A 16852-nucleotide genomic window follows, 5' to 3' on the forward strand; every position below is an offset into this window, starting at 1 on the left:
CTTATGTGCACGGTTGCTGTACTTAACTTGAAGGAACAGTTACCATGCAATATTGTTTAGTATATCCTTACTTTTAGCTCTGCATTTTTATCACATATAAGATAGCACCAAGCCCTGCCAAAAGCCTCACTTGGACAAAGAATAAACAAACTGCTTCCAAAGACAGCACGACATTCAAACATTTTAACCTGGCATAAACTTGATGCAAGCATCTGCCATGTTCTGGGCAAAACACCGCAGTGAAATATGCTGTACTCACTGAAGGAAGCTACTGCTAGCTCTTGAGGAATACAAACCTACCCAGCACAAGTAATTCCAGCGAATGGATAAAGCACTACAGAGCCACAATCCTCTTCTGAACATGGAGTGGGGAAAGGGAGTCTGCAACCTAACTATTTTGTGTAAGCCTTCACAGTAACTTCTGGATGCCCCCATGGAAAGGGCTACAAATTCCAACTAAGAATAACCTCATCAAGCTTCCTTTATGATGGATGGGGCAATATACAGCTTCCAGTGTACAATTTCCAACATAGAGCTTTGCAACCAACTGGTTTTATGCATAAAAACTTACTGCATCAATACAGGCTTCGTATTTATGAATATTAAACCTATTCCTTTTAATTACTGCAAAATTACATCTGACTAAATAAACAGATCTGGTGCCTCACTTTTCCCATCAATTTTTTAATGGTTTTGTTTTGCTCATGTTTTTTCCTTTCTTATTTTTCCAAGATAATCTCATTTGGGATTTTGGAAATCTTTCCAAGGAGTCCATGTGTGCTTGAGGTGGACAGAAAACCAGTTCCAAAAGCTCAATTCTGAATAAAACTGAAGGCAACATTAGTAACACAAGTTCCCTGGATTGACACATCATTTTATAAAACTGAAAGTGATGCACAATAGTTAACTCTTAAGCTTTACCAATCCGCTACAATTCTATTCTGAAGGAAAAAAAAAAAAAAAAAAAGAAAAAAGGGCTAAACAGCAGACATAACTGCACACCTTCAGCTTGCAATTTAGAAAATATTTCCTGCATGCAAATTAGATCAAGTAGTGTGTTGGGAGGATGCACAGGAGCACACATAAATTCTTTCTCCACTTCAAGGGGAAAAAAAAAAAACCACCAAAAAACACCACCACACTAATCTTAGATTAGATGCTTTCAAATACGCAATTCTGTAGCTTTGCTATAACAAGATTTCCTCCTACACAAAATTCTTGTGAAAAAGGACTGGTTACATTAAGTTGAACAACTCAGAGTCAGGAGGGATCATAGCATCAACATATATTAAGGGTATTATTCTGAATATGATCAATAAATGTAGCCTACCTGCCAAAGAAGTTCATCATTTGCCCTCTTTTATTTCAATAAATACAAAAAGACCAATAATGAAGAACAGAAGGTTAATCTGGCTCCCACCCAAAAGCCACCAGTTTTTCACTTCTGTGATTTGATCACTGGTAAAGTTTTTCAGAGACCCTTAACAGCTTCAGATTTTTAAATTCCTTTTCTAAAATGGAATTTGGCATTTATTATCATGAAGAGCAAGTGGTATTTGGGAACTATGGAGTTAAAATACCAGAAATACCAGAATATATTTTGTCTTTGTTAGGTAAAGAAGGGAAAAGAGGCTTGGTTAAGAACTGTATTCAGTATCACAATCACTTATTATAAGTAGATGAAGGCAATCATATTTTGACAGTTTAATATGAGCACTGCACCCAAAACATCACCATCATGGCATATTCACTGAGCTGTGATGCAACAGGGAAGCTGGTTTTGAGACAAGCGTTACCCTTGTCTGTGCTGCCAGTCTTCCAAGCCACAACATGAGATACGTCTGAGCACAGCCAGTTACAGTCAACCAGCATTACTGGAAACAACTGCTTCCACAGTTTCTACAAGCCCTGAGGCTAGCAGCTAAGAGTAGATGGAAACTTCATACATATGTATACATTTAATATACATTTATTTAGACACACACAGTACACTACATGAATGTAACCATGTTAAGCAACAATTAAAAAAATATCAGTGCTCTCCTTTACCCAACTTAATGGTCAGTTCAGAGCAGTGAATATAGGTCATTGAGCACACAGCAAGAGGAGCTAGACATTCATTTGCCCTACAGGTACTTGAATGATTAAACCTTCATCTTAAAGAAGCCATTACCAAGATGAGACAGCGACGGTTATGAACTTCACCCTTGGAAGAAGTGGAAGGAAGAGAAGCTTGTTTGGTTTTTTTCCCTGTTCTGGCTTATGAAAAAAAGGATTTGCATTTTCACCACGAAACACAGTACAAGACTTATGTTATTGTTGTTTAAAACAAAAACACAAAACCCCCAGCTAACACCTGAACCCAGAGCAACACACATGCATGGTAGGGAAGACGAGGTCTGAAACATCTCTTGGAATTTATTTATTTTTTTATTTCTCTTAGAACAGAAAACATCAAGGTTGTAACAGGCCCTAGTTCACAGAAAGGTTAATGATAACATTATGCCTCTGCATATGTAAACTTCTATTTCCTTATTTTTTAAATAATTTAATAAAATTTAAATAACTTTAGAAGTTTTAACCAAAAGCTTTTGATGATTTTTTAGGTAGCTTTTTCAAAAGAAGTAAAGGCAGAGTAAACGTCAGAGAACTCCTGTGATGGTTAATCAAGGTTAAAAGAAACCCTAGTAAAGACAAGGCAGGGGTGCTGAAGAGACCTATATGCTTCAATTTTATCGCTTTTAGAAAGGATTTTAACTCCACTCAGACTGACTTCTGAAGCAACGTCAATAAGGGGAAAGATGTATCCATCCATGAAAGGCCATAATTATTCTTGCGTATTTGATGATGTAAACATGTTTTCTAATTGAGAATTTACAGTATGCAGAAATTGCCTTTATAGTAATCCTTACAGTCAGTAAGCATGGGGGTTTTTTTGCATAGCATTTAATGAAATTTTTGAATTTGATATCATAACTGGAATAACTTTGCTAAGCAACAAATACAACCACCAGCCTAAAACACACTCAGTGGTAAAGAAAATAGAGTAATCTGCCATGTACACAACCCCAAGAGGCATTATCTCATTCAGAAGTAGACCAGATAATCATTGGAATGATCAAACAAATTTTTTCTAAATTAATGGAGCAAAGCAAAGAAAGTGGAATGAGCCTGTTCCATCCTCCAAACATTGAAAGTTTCAAGCCAAAACATACATATTGAAAAGGACACAGTTCTTGACCGTTTTTAATGTTTGCCACAGCCTTCTGACTCACTTCAAGGAATCCTCACACATGCCCTTAAATTTCACTGAAGAGCTTATGTATTTCAGCAGGTTTCCTGGAAAGCTTCTTCAGTGTATGAAGTATTTCCCCAGATGAGGAAACCTGATTTTTCAAGACTGAACCATGGCTAGAAGGACCGAGTATTCAAATGTCTTCTACAAGCTCCAATTATCAACTAAGTATTATACAGACAGTGCGCTGTACACACCCAGAAAATTGTTTCCCAGATTTTCTAATGTGAAAATACAAACAACAAAAAAAAAAATGGAAATACGGAAACAAGATACAGCATATATGAAATAGCATATAAAGGCTGACAACACTTGCGTATATTTACTTACTTTCTGGTGGTAAAACAATTACTGTATGAAGACTGAATAAAAATAAAAGGATTTAGTATGATTACATTTTACACAGGTATATGCCAACACACTTACATCTAAGCATATCAAAAGGTATCCAGCGGGGGCAGGGGGGAATCAGTAGCTTATTCATCAGAAAATAGTAATATTACTGATTTTTTTTCCCTCTGTGCTGAAGCTACTCTGAAAAAATTAATCTATGTAATAATGTATTGGAAAAAAAAAAAAATCTATCTAGACGTAAACCCAAGTGATCTCTCAGAGCATCTTCTTATCCTAAAAGGCAAAAAGTCACCTTTAATGCCATTCCTGACACACTTCCACAGCTTCTTCTCAAAGGTCTCCAATGACATACAACTTTTCGTAGCTAGCTATACCAATGACTTGCTATTCTTACTGTGTGTTTAAAAAAAAAAGTTTTCCTCATAGCATCTTCATCACTGTACTTTATTTTTTATAACTGTAATGTTAGTCTTAATGGTTTCATATGAGTAAAAGTCAGCTGAAGTTGTTCATGTTTCTCATGGCCAGAGATTCTTTCTTGCTCATGCATTTGCACCAGCTCAGCTGCATGAGCAACGGTAAAAAGCTTCAGTGAGCTGCTATGGTCAGCTCACTATGTAGACACATGAACATCGGTGTAGGCACTAGGAAGGCAGTCAGACGCATCAGTCCACAGAAGTCCAGGAATAAACACAAAGAAGTTGCCATTAAACTGGAACCTAACTACATGTATGTGGAAACCACAGAACGTTATATCAATTTAACTCCACCCACACTAGCGAATTGTATGACTTTGACTTAGTCAACATGAATGTAAAATTTGCACAAAATCCGTGTAGGTTAGATCTCTGAGTAACTGGAAGCAAAAGCAGCCTCTGACTCTGCACAATGAGAAGGTTTTAGAGGGATCAATAGCCAATCGAAGAAAGTCTCCAATATGCCTGTACTTTGACATTAAAAAAAGCCAATAAAGACGGAATAGTACATTTATTGTCTACATTTTCTACACTGCAGAGTCCTGTCCATTGAATTCTGGAATAGTTTCTCCATTGACCATCAGAAAGTTATCAGATATTTTCAGATAAAATGCAAAAGTGTTAGGCAGAGAATTGGTGATGGCAGCCACACTTTTTATACCGATGGTTAGTATTCAAGGAACTCATCTGAGACATAGGAATACTTAACATTCATCTTCTCTGAGGGACAGAATATGAGTCTTTATGTTAAAGCCACCATCTGCAACAGGCAGCCCTTGCATTAAGTACAGGTACCAGGAATATTTCCCTTGATCCCTGACTGAACATACCAATCTGCCCAGATGTTCAGCTTGCTGTGCCAGTCTGGGTCCATGGGGCTAGGGAAAGCACGACAACTGGCGTGCAGTTGTCTTCAAACAGCTGTCCAGGTCAAAGCTTGCAGAAGACTGGACCACCATTTGGTATGCATGTTCTTCTGGGCTGACTGAATCTCTCATGTCAATCATGTTCTATTTTGCATAAATAATTAAACATTCAATGGAGAGTCTGACATCTAAGTGGGTCAGACTCAAAGTGAATGCCCTATGTCTGACCATGGACCCTTAAGTATCATTCTCACATTTAAACAGAGGGGAAATGCCACCCCCCACCTCCAATACGCAGTAATATCTCAATACACCTTATGGGGAGGCGATTACAGCATTCTCCTGGAAAGTCAGTGGAAAATGAAGTTTACTTTGGTTTCTAATGTCCTGAGAAGGAACCATGAGAATCCTCTGCACTGTAAGTTCCTGAAAATGGAACGTTTTCTTCAACAAAAAAATACAGAAAATAAATTGGGAGATTGTCACTTCAGTACAGTAGCAAAACTCAAATGGAAAATGAGAACACGTTAGGAGAAAACTGAATTCTTTTGATATGAAGTTCCTTCTCACTACTTTCCAATTTTCAGTTCAGCTACCATGCTGAACTCAACTGCACTTAATCTACCCTTGAACTCCCCACGAAATTATGGCCAATTTCTGGCAGCCATGTCAAATGACCTTAAAAGGAACAAGAGATATAGGTCATTCCTGGGTAATATTGTATTCCATAAGCAGCCAGTATGGGAGGAACAATAAATTCATATTTGGAAAAACAACTTCACGGCACCATTGGCTCTACAGCCAAAAAACAGAATACAAAAGCTTATGTTGGAAGTGTAACCAAGTGGTGTGGTTAGATATCTGCTGAAGTAAGTGTGCTGTAAGAGCACAAACAAGGATATTCACAGAACTATTTAAGCTAGTAAGTCAAGCCTCTGTCTCTCTGCATACTTAGAAACAGAAGTAAAAAAACCAACCAACCAACAAACCTACTGTGGTAACTGCAAATAGCTTTCTAAGTTATTTACTGCCTGTCTTTTGAAAAAGTCTGTGACATGGTCAATAAGGTTAAATTTTAAAGGAAGAAAAACCCAACACACTCTCCCTCTGCATGTACATCTTATTTTTTTATATTATTTCTTATGATTTCTTTGCACTTCCTTTTGGCTTTTCTAGCACCATTCTTGATATATTATACTTTTGCATAAAAGCCATCCAAAAAACCCACCCCTGAACTGACAATATGTTAATTTAATTTGGAGATGGCAAAGAAAGAACACTATTAAAATTGTAACCACAGAGGAAAAAGTTCCACTCCCAGTTTTAAACAACTTTAGCTTTACAGTCAAATCCCAAGATGTTCAGCAGAAGGACTAGAAAGAGCGGTGCACCTAAGCTGAGAGTGTTATGACACACAGGAATTCAGGTTCAAAAGAAACCATCTGGTTCATTCAGTTCACTGCAACTGCCATAGATTTTTAGTCCTGAAAGGTCAACGCCACATCCATATGTACAAACTGGAACACTTCCAATGTACTACAACAAATTAAAAAACCTTTTTAAATATTAGAAGTTACTTAAAAAATGTAATGAATAGGATGTCAAAGGAAATAACACACACAGAACTGTGCACAAGCAAGTAGGAGAGATCACCAATGTCCTATATTTCTGAAGTGACCTTTTAAGTATTTTATACTTAATTCAGAATTCTAAATAAGGCTAAGAACTATTTTAAACAATTATGTTTCAATTATATAAGACAATGGTGACAAAATTAAAACTTAGATCTGATCCAATAACTGTCACTAGGTCTGCTAGCGTGGAGGAGGTGATAAATACCCACTTTCAGCTCTGAATTTCTTGTCTTTTCTCTGTGTTAAATCCTCTTCTACATTAAAAAAAAAAAATCCCAGTTTTCATCTTCTCTGTTCTGCCTACAGCCACCCCACCTCTGTGTTTCCCATCTGTCTACTCCTTTCTTGTTGTTCTTCAACTAAATAACTCCCAAAAGATCTCTCTTGGCTCTGCTTGCCAATCTAACTTGGCCAGCCTCATCACTACAGCAGGCTAGAAGGTTGCACATAACCCAGCTGCTCGGTTTCCACCGGTCTGGCAAGCAGTCTTGCTACAGCCTTCTTACCTTAACCTGTCTCCACTTTCAGATGACAGGCTTTAGGTACACTCTTTTGAAGCAGCAATAAGTATTTCCTTCTAACCAATTCAGTATTTAGTATTGTCAAATAAAAAATCCAGTACATACTTCAAATACAAATTTTAAGGAAGAATCTCCCTTACTCTCCCATCTTGCTCTCTTCAATATTTGATTCTTTTAATGCTTCACTATCCCATCTCCTTGAGGCCTAAGGGCATTCTCCCTGCTCAGCATCTCTACCCATGCTTATGAAAAAGCAAACAGACAACAATTATGATATAATGTATTTTCAGTTCAACACAGAAAGGAAAACATTTAACTCTGATTATAACAATTCGTGCAATTTGTCAGTTACAAACTGAGCAGTAAATAATGCTGATGTTTCCTTTTCTGTACCATATCTTGAATTAAACTACAGCTAGGCACGATATTTTATATTCCCAAATACTTAAGTCCCTTAACAAGTCAGTTTCTATATGTATTCTTTCAACTGACAAATTCAGTTCTAAACAGTAAATTAGCAAAGGCCAAACTGAATTAGTCCAAGGAAACTAAGAACACAAAGATATTCCAGTCACTGCGTTTACCTCATACATAGCAAATCTGGGAAAAATGGGACACGAGTCAAAGGCTGATAAAGGTGTTCCCAAGATAGATGTTGCAACACTCAGCATTAAAGCATGTGTTGCTTGAAATGGAAACTAAAATCCAGAGCTAGCCACCATTGTGTCTCATTCATTGTATCACAGAAAAATGGAAGGTCACCAAGTATATTCTGTTATCCCAAGATATAGTTCATCTTAGACTGTTTGGGGACACGGCTAAACTGCCACCCCCACATTAACCTACCCCTACTAAAGGAAAACTTTTTCTTAATTTGTAACACAACTTCTTGCTGCAACTAAAACCATTATTGCTTCACAGCCACCAGGAACAGCAAAAAATACAGTTTAACCTTCTCACAATTTCCTTTAACCACAGTGGCAGAAACAGTTGTTCCCTACCCCTTAGTTTTGTGCCATTGATTATTCCTGACTAAATAACTAACTGCACTTGACTCTATTGAATTGCATCATCTTTCTGATCAGACTGTTTGGAACTCTAATATTGCCCTCAAACACAAACACAGCCAGACAGTCCTTTCCCTAGTTGCTTCGCTGTCGACTGAAATTACCAATCATACTGTACATTCCATAATATAAACTATAAACATATATAGAACAACTGGTCTCAGATCCCTGCAAAACCCCACTAATAGTGAGCCACGCATGAGGGCTCTCCCAATTCAATTATGCAGCTTTTCGGTGCCCACCATACAGTAATTTTATTTAGATCCTGAATGCTTCTCCTTGTCATCAGTGAGAAACTCTGCTGAAGTCAGGACATCTGCTGTTTCTTCCTTACTCATAACATGTTATCCTGTTGCAGAAAGACATTAGATGCATCTAAGATCATTCAATCTCTTAAAATCCATGTTGGCTGCTACACATCAAGATCGGGGTGGGGGAGCTGAAGGAGGGCTAGGTTCCCCAGAATGGCAATTTAAAAAAAAAAAAAAAAAAAAAAAAATCCATCTACTGAATAGAGTTAGCCTACAGAAAATTATAAGCACAGATCACACCTCTAACCTTTCCTCATGAACATGGGTATCAAACACCTGAGTATTCCAAAACTGACTGCACGGCCCTAGAACAGGATTGTTCTTTAAAATAAGATGACTTAAATCTTTCAAGTGTCAGTCCAATTTTTTTTTTTTCTGACTGCCAAAGGAAGAAGAGTTGAGCTTTGCTTCAAAAGGTTAGCGATTTGAACATTTCTTTAAGAGATGGGAGACCTAGATTCAGTTTCCTCTGCAACCTGAGAGGATTGAAACCTGCAATCTTTATATACAAAAAGAATATCCCAACCAGAAGTCCAGGGAATAGCCTAGGTCAATCAATTTTTAAACCCTTCCTTGAAGCTCTGTATATGGGGAGAATGACAAGCAGAACACTCAGATGGAAATGAGAAGTCTTCTGTTTTGTCTCACTGGCCTCGGTATGTGTGTGCATATACTCTGCAGCTTATATTTTAACATAAGCATTTGTACATATGCATACAAATAACATTTCATTCAATAACATTCAATAAATGTACATTTTGTGTGCAGGTGTGTGATGTCTTATACCAGTAGTAGATTCAGTGGGTTTTACTTCCTGTGTTTTGAAAGCTTTAACATAGTTTTCAGTGGAAAAAAAATTTTTCGAAAGAGTCCATGAAACACTATTTTCCATTCAGTCCAAAAATAACTGCAGTCTTCTGAGATTCATAGAGCACTTCTTCCTTGACCACTAGCTGTAGTTCCAGTAAGATGCACGCACTCAAGGGGAGCAACTGATAAGCCTAAAAACCTAAGTGACTAAATCACCCTAGGATACCAAAGACACTCACACACACTCAGTTGGCAGACATAGAAACAACAAGGGATTTCTGCCTTTGTAGAGAGCTACCTGGAGGAAGGGCTGGAAACCTAAAACTGCACTGAATGCCTACCTCCAGGCAACTGAATTCCACTCTAAGTTTGAAAACAGGTATAAACTACAGGCAAATCAAGATCACAAACTGCTTTCCAACTGCCTTGAGACATAACCTTAAATTAAGGTAAATTTCACTACAATAACCAGAAAGTATTCAAAGTATAAAAAAAAATGCCAGCCAAAAACCTACAATACCATAGTTAACCACAAGCTACCCAATCAATGGGTTTCATTTATACCCTTAAAAACTTATTAATTGGACCTTTACTTCTATTAGAAAGGGTAAAGCAAACTATCGTACAGCTACTACCTACCCTGTTCCTGAAATTCAGATTCTCACGAGTGCTGGTTCGACCTTGGAGAAACTCTAATTTCATCTGAACACATTAGCAACAAATAGATAATTTCTCTCTGTTTCCCATGACCTCTCACAAAACATGTCTTTATATGTCCTTTTCTCCTTCAATCCAAATATTTCTATCTTCACCCTTTTTAAAGTCAGGAGATTGACACATAGCACCACTGTTCTGTTCAATGAACTGAAAATATTCTGGCTGAAAGTTGCATATCTAAGTACCCAATGAACTGGTAACATACAGAGGCAAATATGAAAAGAGGAAAACATCTGCTTCAAACAAAAAATTTCAGGGCATAAAAATTAAATACAATGTAAAGTTCATCCCTCCAAGAAAGATCTTAACCTCAATAAGCACAGACTGTTACCAAATATTCTATTTGTTCATGCTCTGCAGCTATGCTGTGAGAGAACACCTGATTTTCTTTAAACAATGAAGCCACTTGTTCAATTTATTATATGGTATAAATATTAATAGCCTTGAGCATGTGGTTTCTCAAGATTAAAGATATAAGTGCCACAATTCTCTGGTTACATTATTAAGATTCAAGTTACCCAGCTCCTTATGGCTATGTATAACATTTAATTAGTTAATCAAAGATAAACCTAAACAGATAACAATGTCAAAATCATTAATCTTACCTGACAGGCAGATGTATGTTAAATATTCACCCTGACCCCCAGTAGCTAGGAAAGGAATCTTTTTTTTTGTTCTTCTTTTCACTTGGACGGCTCCCAGCATCCTTTCATCGTGTGGGGCAAAAATTTCTTTACTGATTGCAGATTTGGCATTCATCGTAGATCACAGATATAGCAGACTGCTCCTCTCTAAAAATAAAATCATAAATAAAAAAAAAATTAGAAACTAAGTTATGTGAAAGTCCAGTTAACGTACAGGGGCATTAGCAGCTCTGACCTTCAAATAAAGTTTTTAATGATTCAAAGAATTTAGGAGATAATTTCATGCACTTAGAGGCAGAATTTTCAAAGTATCTAAGAGTCTTCACTGAAGTTGTTCTCCATGCTTCTTAAATTCTCTTAAACTAGTTTAGCTTATTTTGGACAGAAGCTGTCCACACTAGCACTTCAATATGATGCAAAATCTTCTCAGAGAGACACCCTGTAACTTCATGCTGCACAAAATCTTCATTAACTTCCTCTGGTAACTGGAGGGAAACTCATCTGTCCCACACAGACAGAGAAAGCACTGCAAGGGCATAGGGAAGGAACGCTATGGTTGCGCTGGCAGGCAACAAGTCGCGCTCACAGAAGATACAGAAAGCTTCAGACTCAGTAAGACTTCCTTCAGGAGCACTGCTCTTGATGACAGTACTTGATTAAGCAGCTCCTGCACCTCTTGCAGCTTTAGCACCTCATCCCCTCAATTCCTCTGTAATTACCAACTGGGCAACTGCACAGGAAACAGTGTCAGAGAAATCATCGGGGTTAATGCAGACAAAACCACACCTCTTCTTTTCTGCTAAGTAATTTTGACCCAGGTCAGTTCCTCAATGTGTTTCATAAGAAAACAGCACAGTCAACTTAGGAGACACATTTGGAGAGGAAAAAAAATTGTAGAGAACAGGGAGGGAGGAGAAAAGCTGCTTATTCAGGCGTGTCCAGCAAAAGAAAGGTCAATCTGACCACAGCTTACAGAGGAGCCTAACTAAAGGAGAGAGAACTCAGTTACAGAGGGGACATTAACAGGCTCTTTATGTAGACAGCACCACAGTTATAACTCCAATTAGTTCTGCACTGAAATCTGTTAATAAGTACATAGGTCCCACTGATAGAGACTGCCAAATGCCCCTTTTAATTATTCAAATATAATGATGCTCCCATACACATACATTCAATTCCACATCTCCATATTACTAAGACTTTCAAGCCCACAGATCTTTTTTGACATCCTTAGCTTTCTTAGTATGAGTAAGATCATCTTCAGGTCTCAACTACTGAAGCCAGAAATTCTACCTGTGGGATTAATTTGATATTTGCCACAATTTAACTATTAGAAAACGTAGATAAATTCCAGTCACATTAGATTATGAAGCCAAAAGAGTCATGGATCCATTATTTTTAGTGTACATACTACCAGCAAAGTAATTGTCTTAACACTTTCAGTCTCAATATTTTGTTGGCACTTATTTATGATATTCCCTTATCTTAAAAAAAAAAAAAAAAAAAAAAAAAAAAAAAAAGAGCTGTATTCATGGAGGTGTGAGCGAGCACAACTTAGTCAAAATCAAATTCACCGCCTACTTATTTTGGGATGCAAATAGAATCCTTTACCAAAATAATCTGTAATAGTATACCTCAGTTAACCAATAAAGAGGTATGCAAATTCTGACCAGTTTTAGCATTAACTCATTTTACACACACCTTTACAAAAATCAATTCCATTTTAAAAAATGGCCCAATCAAGAGAAAAATCCAGACCACTTTCAAAGGAAGAACGTGCAGCTCCTGAAAAGATGTGATTTCGTAAATCCTGCCACGTAAGTTACCTATCCTTTAACAACAGATATATCAACATGAAACAGAATCAAAAGAATAAATTTACCTGCTAGTTACTTAGAAAAGGTTGTTTTCACATTCATTATACCACAATTTTCTCCTCTTCCGTGTTATCAAAATATCTGCAGTATATCTTATACCAGCATGTAAGTTGTTGGCACATTATAACTACTTTTTGGTTTGGTGGTTTTTTTTTTTTTTTTTTTTAAATTCAAGGCCACTGTCAATGACTATGGGTTTAATCACACAGACCTCCTCCTGACTGAGATAAAGACTGATAATCTTTGCAAAAATAACTTCAGTCTCAGACCTTCACATGCTGAAAGTATTTTCAATAAATAGCTTATTGGGAAAACACACACAAATGCTATCAGGTAAAAATATATTCAAGTTACATCCAACTGAAAGAGTGTTCTCCAGCTTGCAACAATCTGATGCTGTTCATTCTGCAACTGAGTCGTTGACTAGTTGTTCTCAGATGTTTTCTTGAAGTTCACACACGGCAAAACAAAGTGTGATTTCTAAGATATACTCAGTGATGTAATGGCTTCCTGGATTAAGAGAGGATATAAATTTTCCTTACCTGCAGTCGATTGTAGCAGAAAACATTATTGGTTTGTAGCTTCAAAACTTTCATATAGTACTGCAAGATTTACTTTAAGGATATTACAAGCAATAGGTCTCACTACATATAGCTGCATTTGATAAGACTCTGCTGAACAGGAGGCAAGCCAAACAAACAAGAGACACTATCCAAACCCTGTTTCATAGATTTCCCAAATCTTTTTGCTTCATATATGCACTGCAACTTACAGCATGAAACTAGAATGACTGCCACGTATGCAATAACCCAAAACAATGCAAAACCTAGGAGATTTAATTAACATACCTCTCTATGTATACACACACCTCCATCTCTTAATGCAAGTGCTTTTATGCACAATCAACATACAAATCCAACTTTAAATAAAGTCTAGCTCAACACAGTATCCCAAAACAGATTAAATCTCCTGTTTCAGTAGACACAGGAGACATGACATAGAACAATCAAATATTGCAGTTTATTGCTGCATGCTGTTATTTGCTTTGTGATTAAGCTGGTTTTATATACATCCACCAGAAGTTGTACACAGATGGATGCAGTAGACACTAAACATTGTAACTGGAACCTCCAACTAAAGTGTGCACTCACTGTCTAGGAGGTTGTGATCCTTCTGTTCCCAATAATTGGTTTACAACAGCCTCAGATGCCAGAATTAAGCAATTAATCTCATGCAGTGTACTGGACGTGATTGCTGAATCTACTATGGAAACTGACGCTAGCACAAACAACAAAAGCCTATTTATTTAAAAAAGAAAACAACTAACTGTGCCTGTGTGCAAACAGACTTCTGAGATTGAGCTGTCAGCATAGTTTGGATGAAGTTGTTTTTCATAGGTCAAAAAATCAGCAGCTGGATTTAAATAAGCAACCTTCTCCATATTTACTGGTGGATCTATGCAAAAGACCTTTGCTTAAGTAAGTAAAACATTCCAGTGTTCCTCTTTTGCAAAAGTGGACATAATGCAATCTTCTTGTTAGTTTAAAAAAAAAAAATAATATGGAAGACTTGCTCAAGGAACATGAATAAGTCTCAATTTTTCCCATTCTCCAATAAAAACACCTCTTCTCATCAAAGAAAAAAAAAAGATGCTGGCTGTACATGCACAACTTCATGTACTACATGAAGACTTCTTTACACAGTGATGTTTGCTCTTGGCACACGTTCCAGGACGAATTCAAACCATCAGCAGTTTCCATTCATGGCCCATGGGGACTCACACACTGGAATGCAAACAGTTTCCCCCATGCTCGAATACAAAATGCCTTAAAGAAGAAACTTATATTGGAGGATCTCTGAGCACTCTGAGACAGTGCATTACTGTTCGCAACATTTACCCCTCTGAGGCAAGGGAGATTTAAATGTTTCAGTAAACGTAAGAGTCTTTAACGAGAGCTCGCATTTCCTGCCTCACATGCTTTCTTTGTTCCACGTATTTAATTCCACTCAAATTATTATAATGATGCTTTTGGCTGAAGGAAGAAAATTCCATTCTCCTCCCGCAGTTTTTCACTCCAGCTATCACAGCATTATGGAAGAGGATGCCAGCATTTACACTGTGCCCCCAGCGCCCAACAGAAACGCCCGAGAGGGAAGATTCCTGTGTGGATTTGAACTAGTGCCTGCAATGCACTGTCCATTTGCATTTCCTCAAATCTTTCTGTACTGCAATTCTTCTCCATGATATTTCTATCACTAAAAACTCCTCCTGGGAACAGCTGACCGTTCCTCTATAAGCGTGTGAGGTGACAGCAATTAACAGTAATTTCTGGGGAAAAAAAAAAAAAAATAAACCCAAGATACTTAAGCCAATACCTTCACAGATCCCACACGTTCAGTAACAAAAAACTTGGACTGTTTTCTGGTCAGCCAGAATCTCAGACTGTTTTCAGGCAGACAGCCAGCAAGCAGCTAACTTATCTTCACATCCAGATGTTTATAGGACTATGGAAGTAAGTGGAAAAAAGGAGATTTACAGTATCTTTGTTGAGGTATTGGTATACAGAAGGAACTGGGGAAACTAATCCTCAGCATGCAAAATTTAAATAGTAGTAAATTAGCAAGGAGAAATGAAATAAGAAGCAAGAGAAGGAAGAGCAAGTAATGTTTTCCAAAAAACCAAAAATGTTCAGTATGCTAAGTCTTGCTCTTTTCAAGGATCTTTAGTTTAATCACAAACAGGGATGGGCTCAGAGGACAGGCTAACCACTGAAATGCTGCCTGCAGTGTGAAATCATCTGAGCAACTAAGTATTGTTGGGCTGCACTGGTAGCTCTAGCAAGCACTCAAATCTGCTTTTAATAAAGCCACCATCCTGATAGAGGACATCCACTTAAGGAAATCATTGCAAGACAGCATTGTTAAAAGCCCAGCTTCTCCTATTGTAATAATTGTCTGGTAGTTACTTGCTGGAAGTGTCAAGACTACATATCTTATCATTACCGTTCATCAGAATTCTGTATTTGTTGTTGTCTCAAACAAATAGCTAGTAAAACTTTGGAGAAGCACAAAATCATTGCTAAACCAAGGCAAATGATTTATAAATCCTTAAAAAACAAATATTATAACATACACTTTCCAAAGTTGGTTTGCAATAGATTTATTAAGCTTAATTCTATCCCAAAGGAATAACACCAAGTTTAATTAGCTCTGCAAACAAGGACTAAACCAGTAGATCAACCTTACTCTAAAACAGTCGAGGTAGAACCTTTAAAAGGCTTGAACATAACGAGAAGATCACAGTATCTTCTGTCATCCTTCTATTTGCAAACCTAACTTTGCTTGACAGATTTGTATTTAAATTAGGACAATAGCAGCAGCCACTGTACAGGCCAGAAAAAATCTATTACATCCTACTAACATGAGTTCACGACTTTTAGAAGTATTTACTGGAAAAAAATAATCATTCTCTAGAGCTATTTGTAGGCAGTCATATTTCCAATTCATTTTTTCAAATAAGCTTTCAGCAATGACTGGTTCATTTGAATAAAATATTAATTCCAAAATATGAAAATTATGAAATTGTAACTGTATTTGTGGTAATTTAAAATAGAAACAAGAAATGTGTTTTTACTTACATATATAACTACAAAGTAAACTAACTGCCCAATCAAGGTGAACTGGACATAAGCAGACTTCAGAGAGCAGTGGCTCCTAAACCTAAAACTTGAGTCTTTCTTGCAGTGAAGTGACTTTTTTCTTTCTAAGTGGAGCCTACGGAGGCTTTATATTGTAGCCCACCTAATCCAAGACCAACACTTGCCAGAATGCACTGCAAGTCAGAAATACAAGCCTTAACTTGTAAGCCTTCTTAACTTTGTTTTTAACCAAGCAATGGTTTGGTTACAGAGATTTAATAGTGTTCCAGCATTGTTTACTGACTCCTTAAAGCAGCCTGCTTTGAATGATCTATGAAATCTCTCAAAAACTCCTTGAATAAGCAAAAGGAATGGGAAGGAGTATACTGGGTACCATACTTTGTGGCCTCAGAACATGTGACGTTTTTAGTCAAGAAAAATAAAGAAGAGGGGCAAAGTGCATAGTAGTAATATGTTAAAGTCAGACAGAAGCAGTAAGTGCCTAAATACTGATGTTTGACGTGCTTCTTCAGTTGAGGCGCTGAGCAATTCCTACAACCTTCATCACCCATTCCTACAAAGGAAAGTGATTCGAGTTCTGTACAAGTTGTATGGACCTATGGATCTAAAGAGATCAAATGC

At 37.2% G+C, this 16852-nt stretch overlaps 1 protein-coding gene across 2 annotated transcripts in view; it reads right to left on the bottom strand.

Moving 5' to 3' along the window:
• STXBP6 (syntaxin binding protein 6) overlaps nucleotides 1–16852 on the bottom strand; it is a 127436-nt gene that overhangs the window by 74134 nt on the left and 36450 nt on the right. For both annotated transcript variants that reach the window (XM_050898192.1, XM_050898194.1), the window contains exon 2: nucleotides 10657–10842. In XM_050898192.1, the coding sequence (XP_050754149.1) occupies nucleotides 10657–10810 (154 nt within the window). In that variant the 5' untranslated portion in view covers nucleotides 10811–10842. The remainder of the gene's footprint in view (nucleotides 1–10656; nucleotides 10843–16852) is intronic.

The sequence above is a fragment of the Gymnogyps californianus genome, chromosome 5 (genome assembly GCF_018139145.2).
Source record: "Gymnogyps californianus isolate 813 chromosome 5, ASM1813914v2, whole genome shotgun sequence".
Taxonomy (NCBI): Eukaryota; Metazoa; Chordata; class Aves; order Accipitriformes; family Cathartidae; genus Gymnogyps; species Gymnogyps californianus.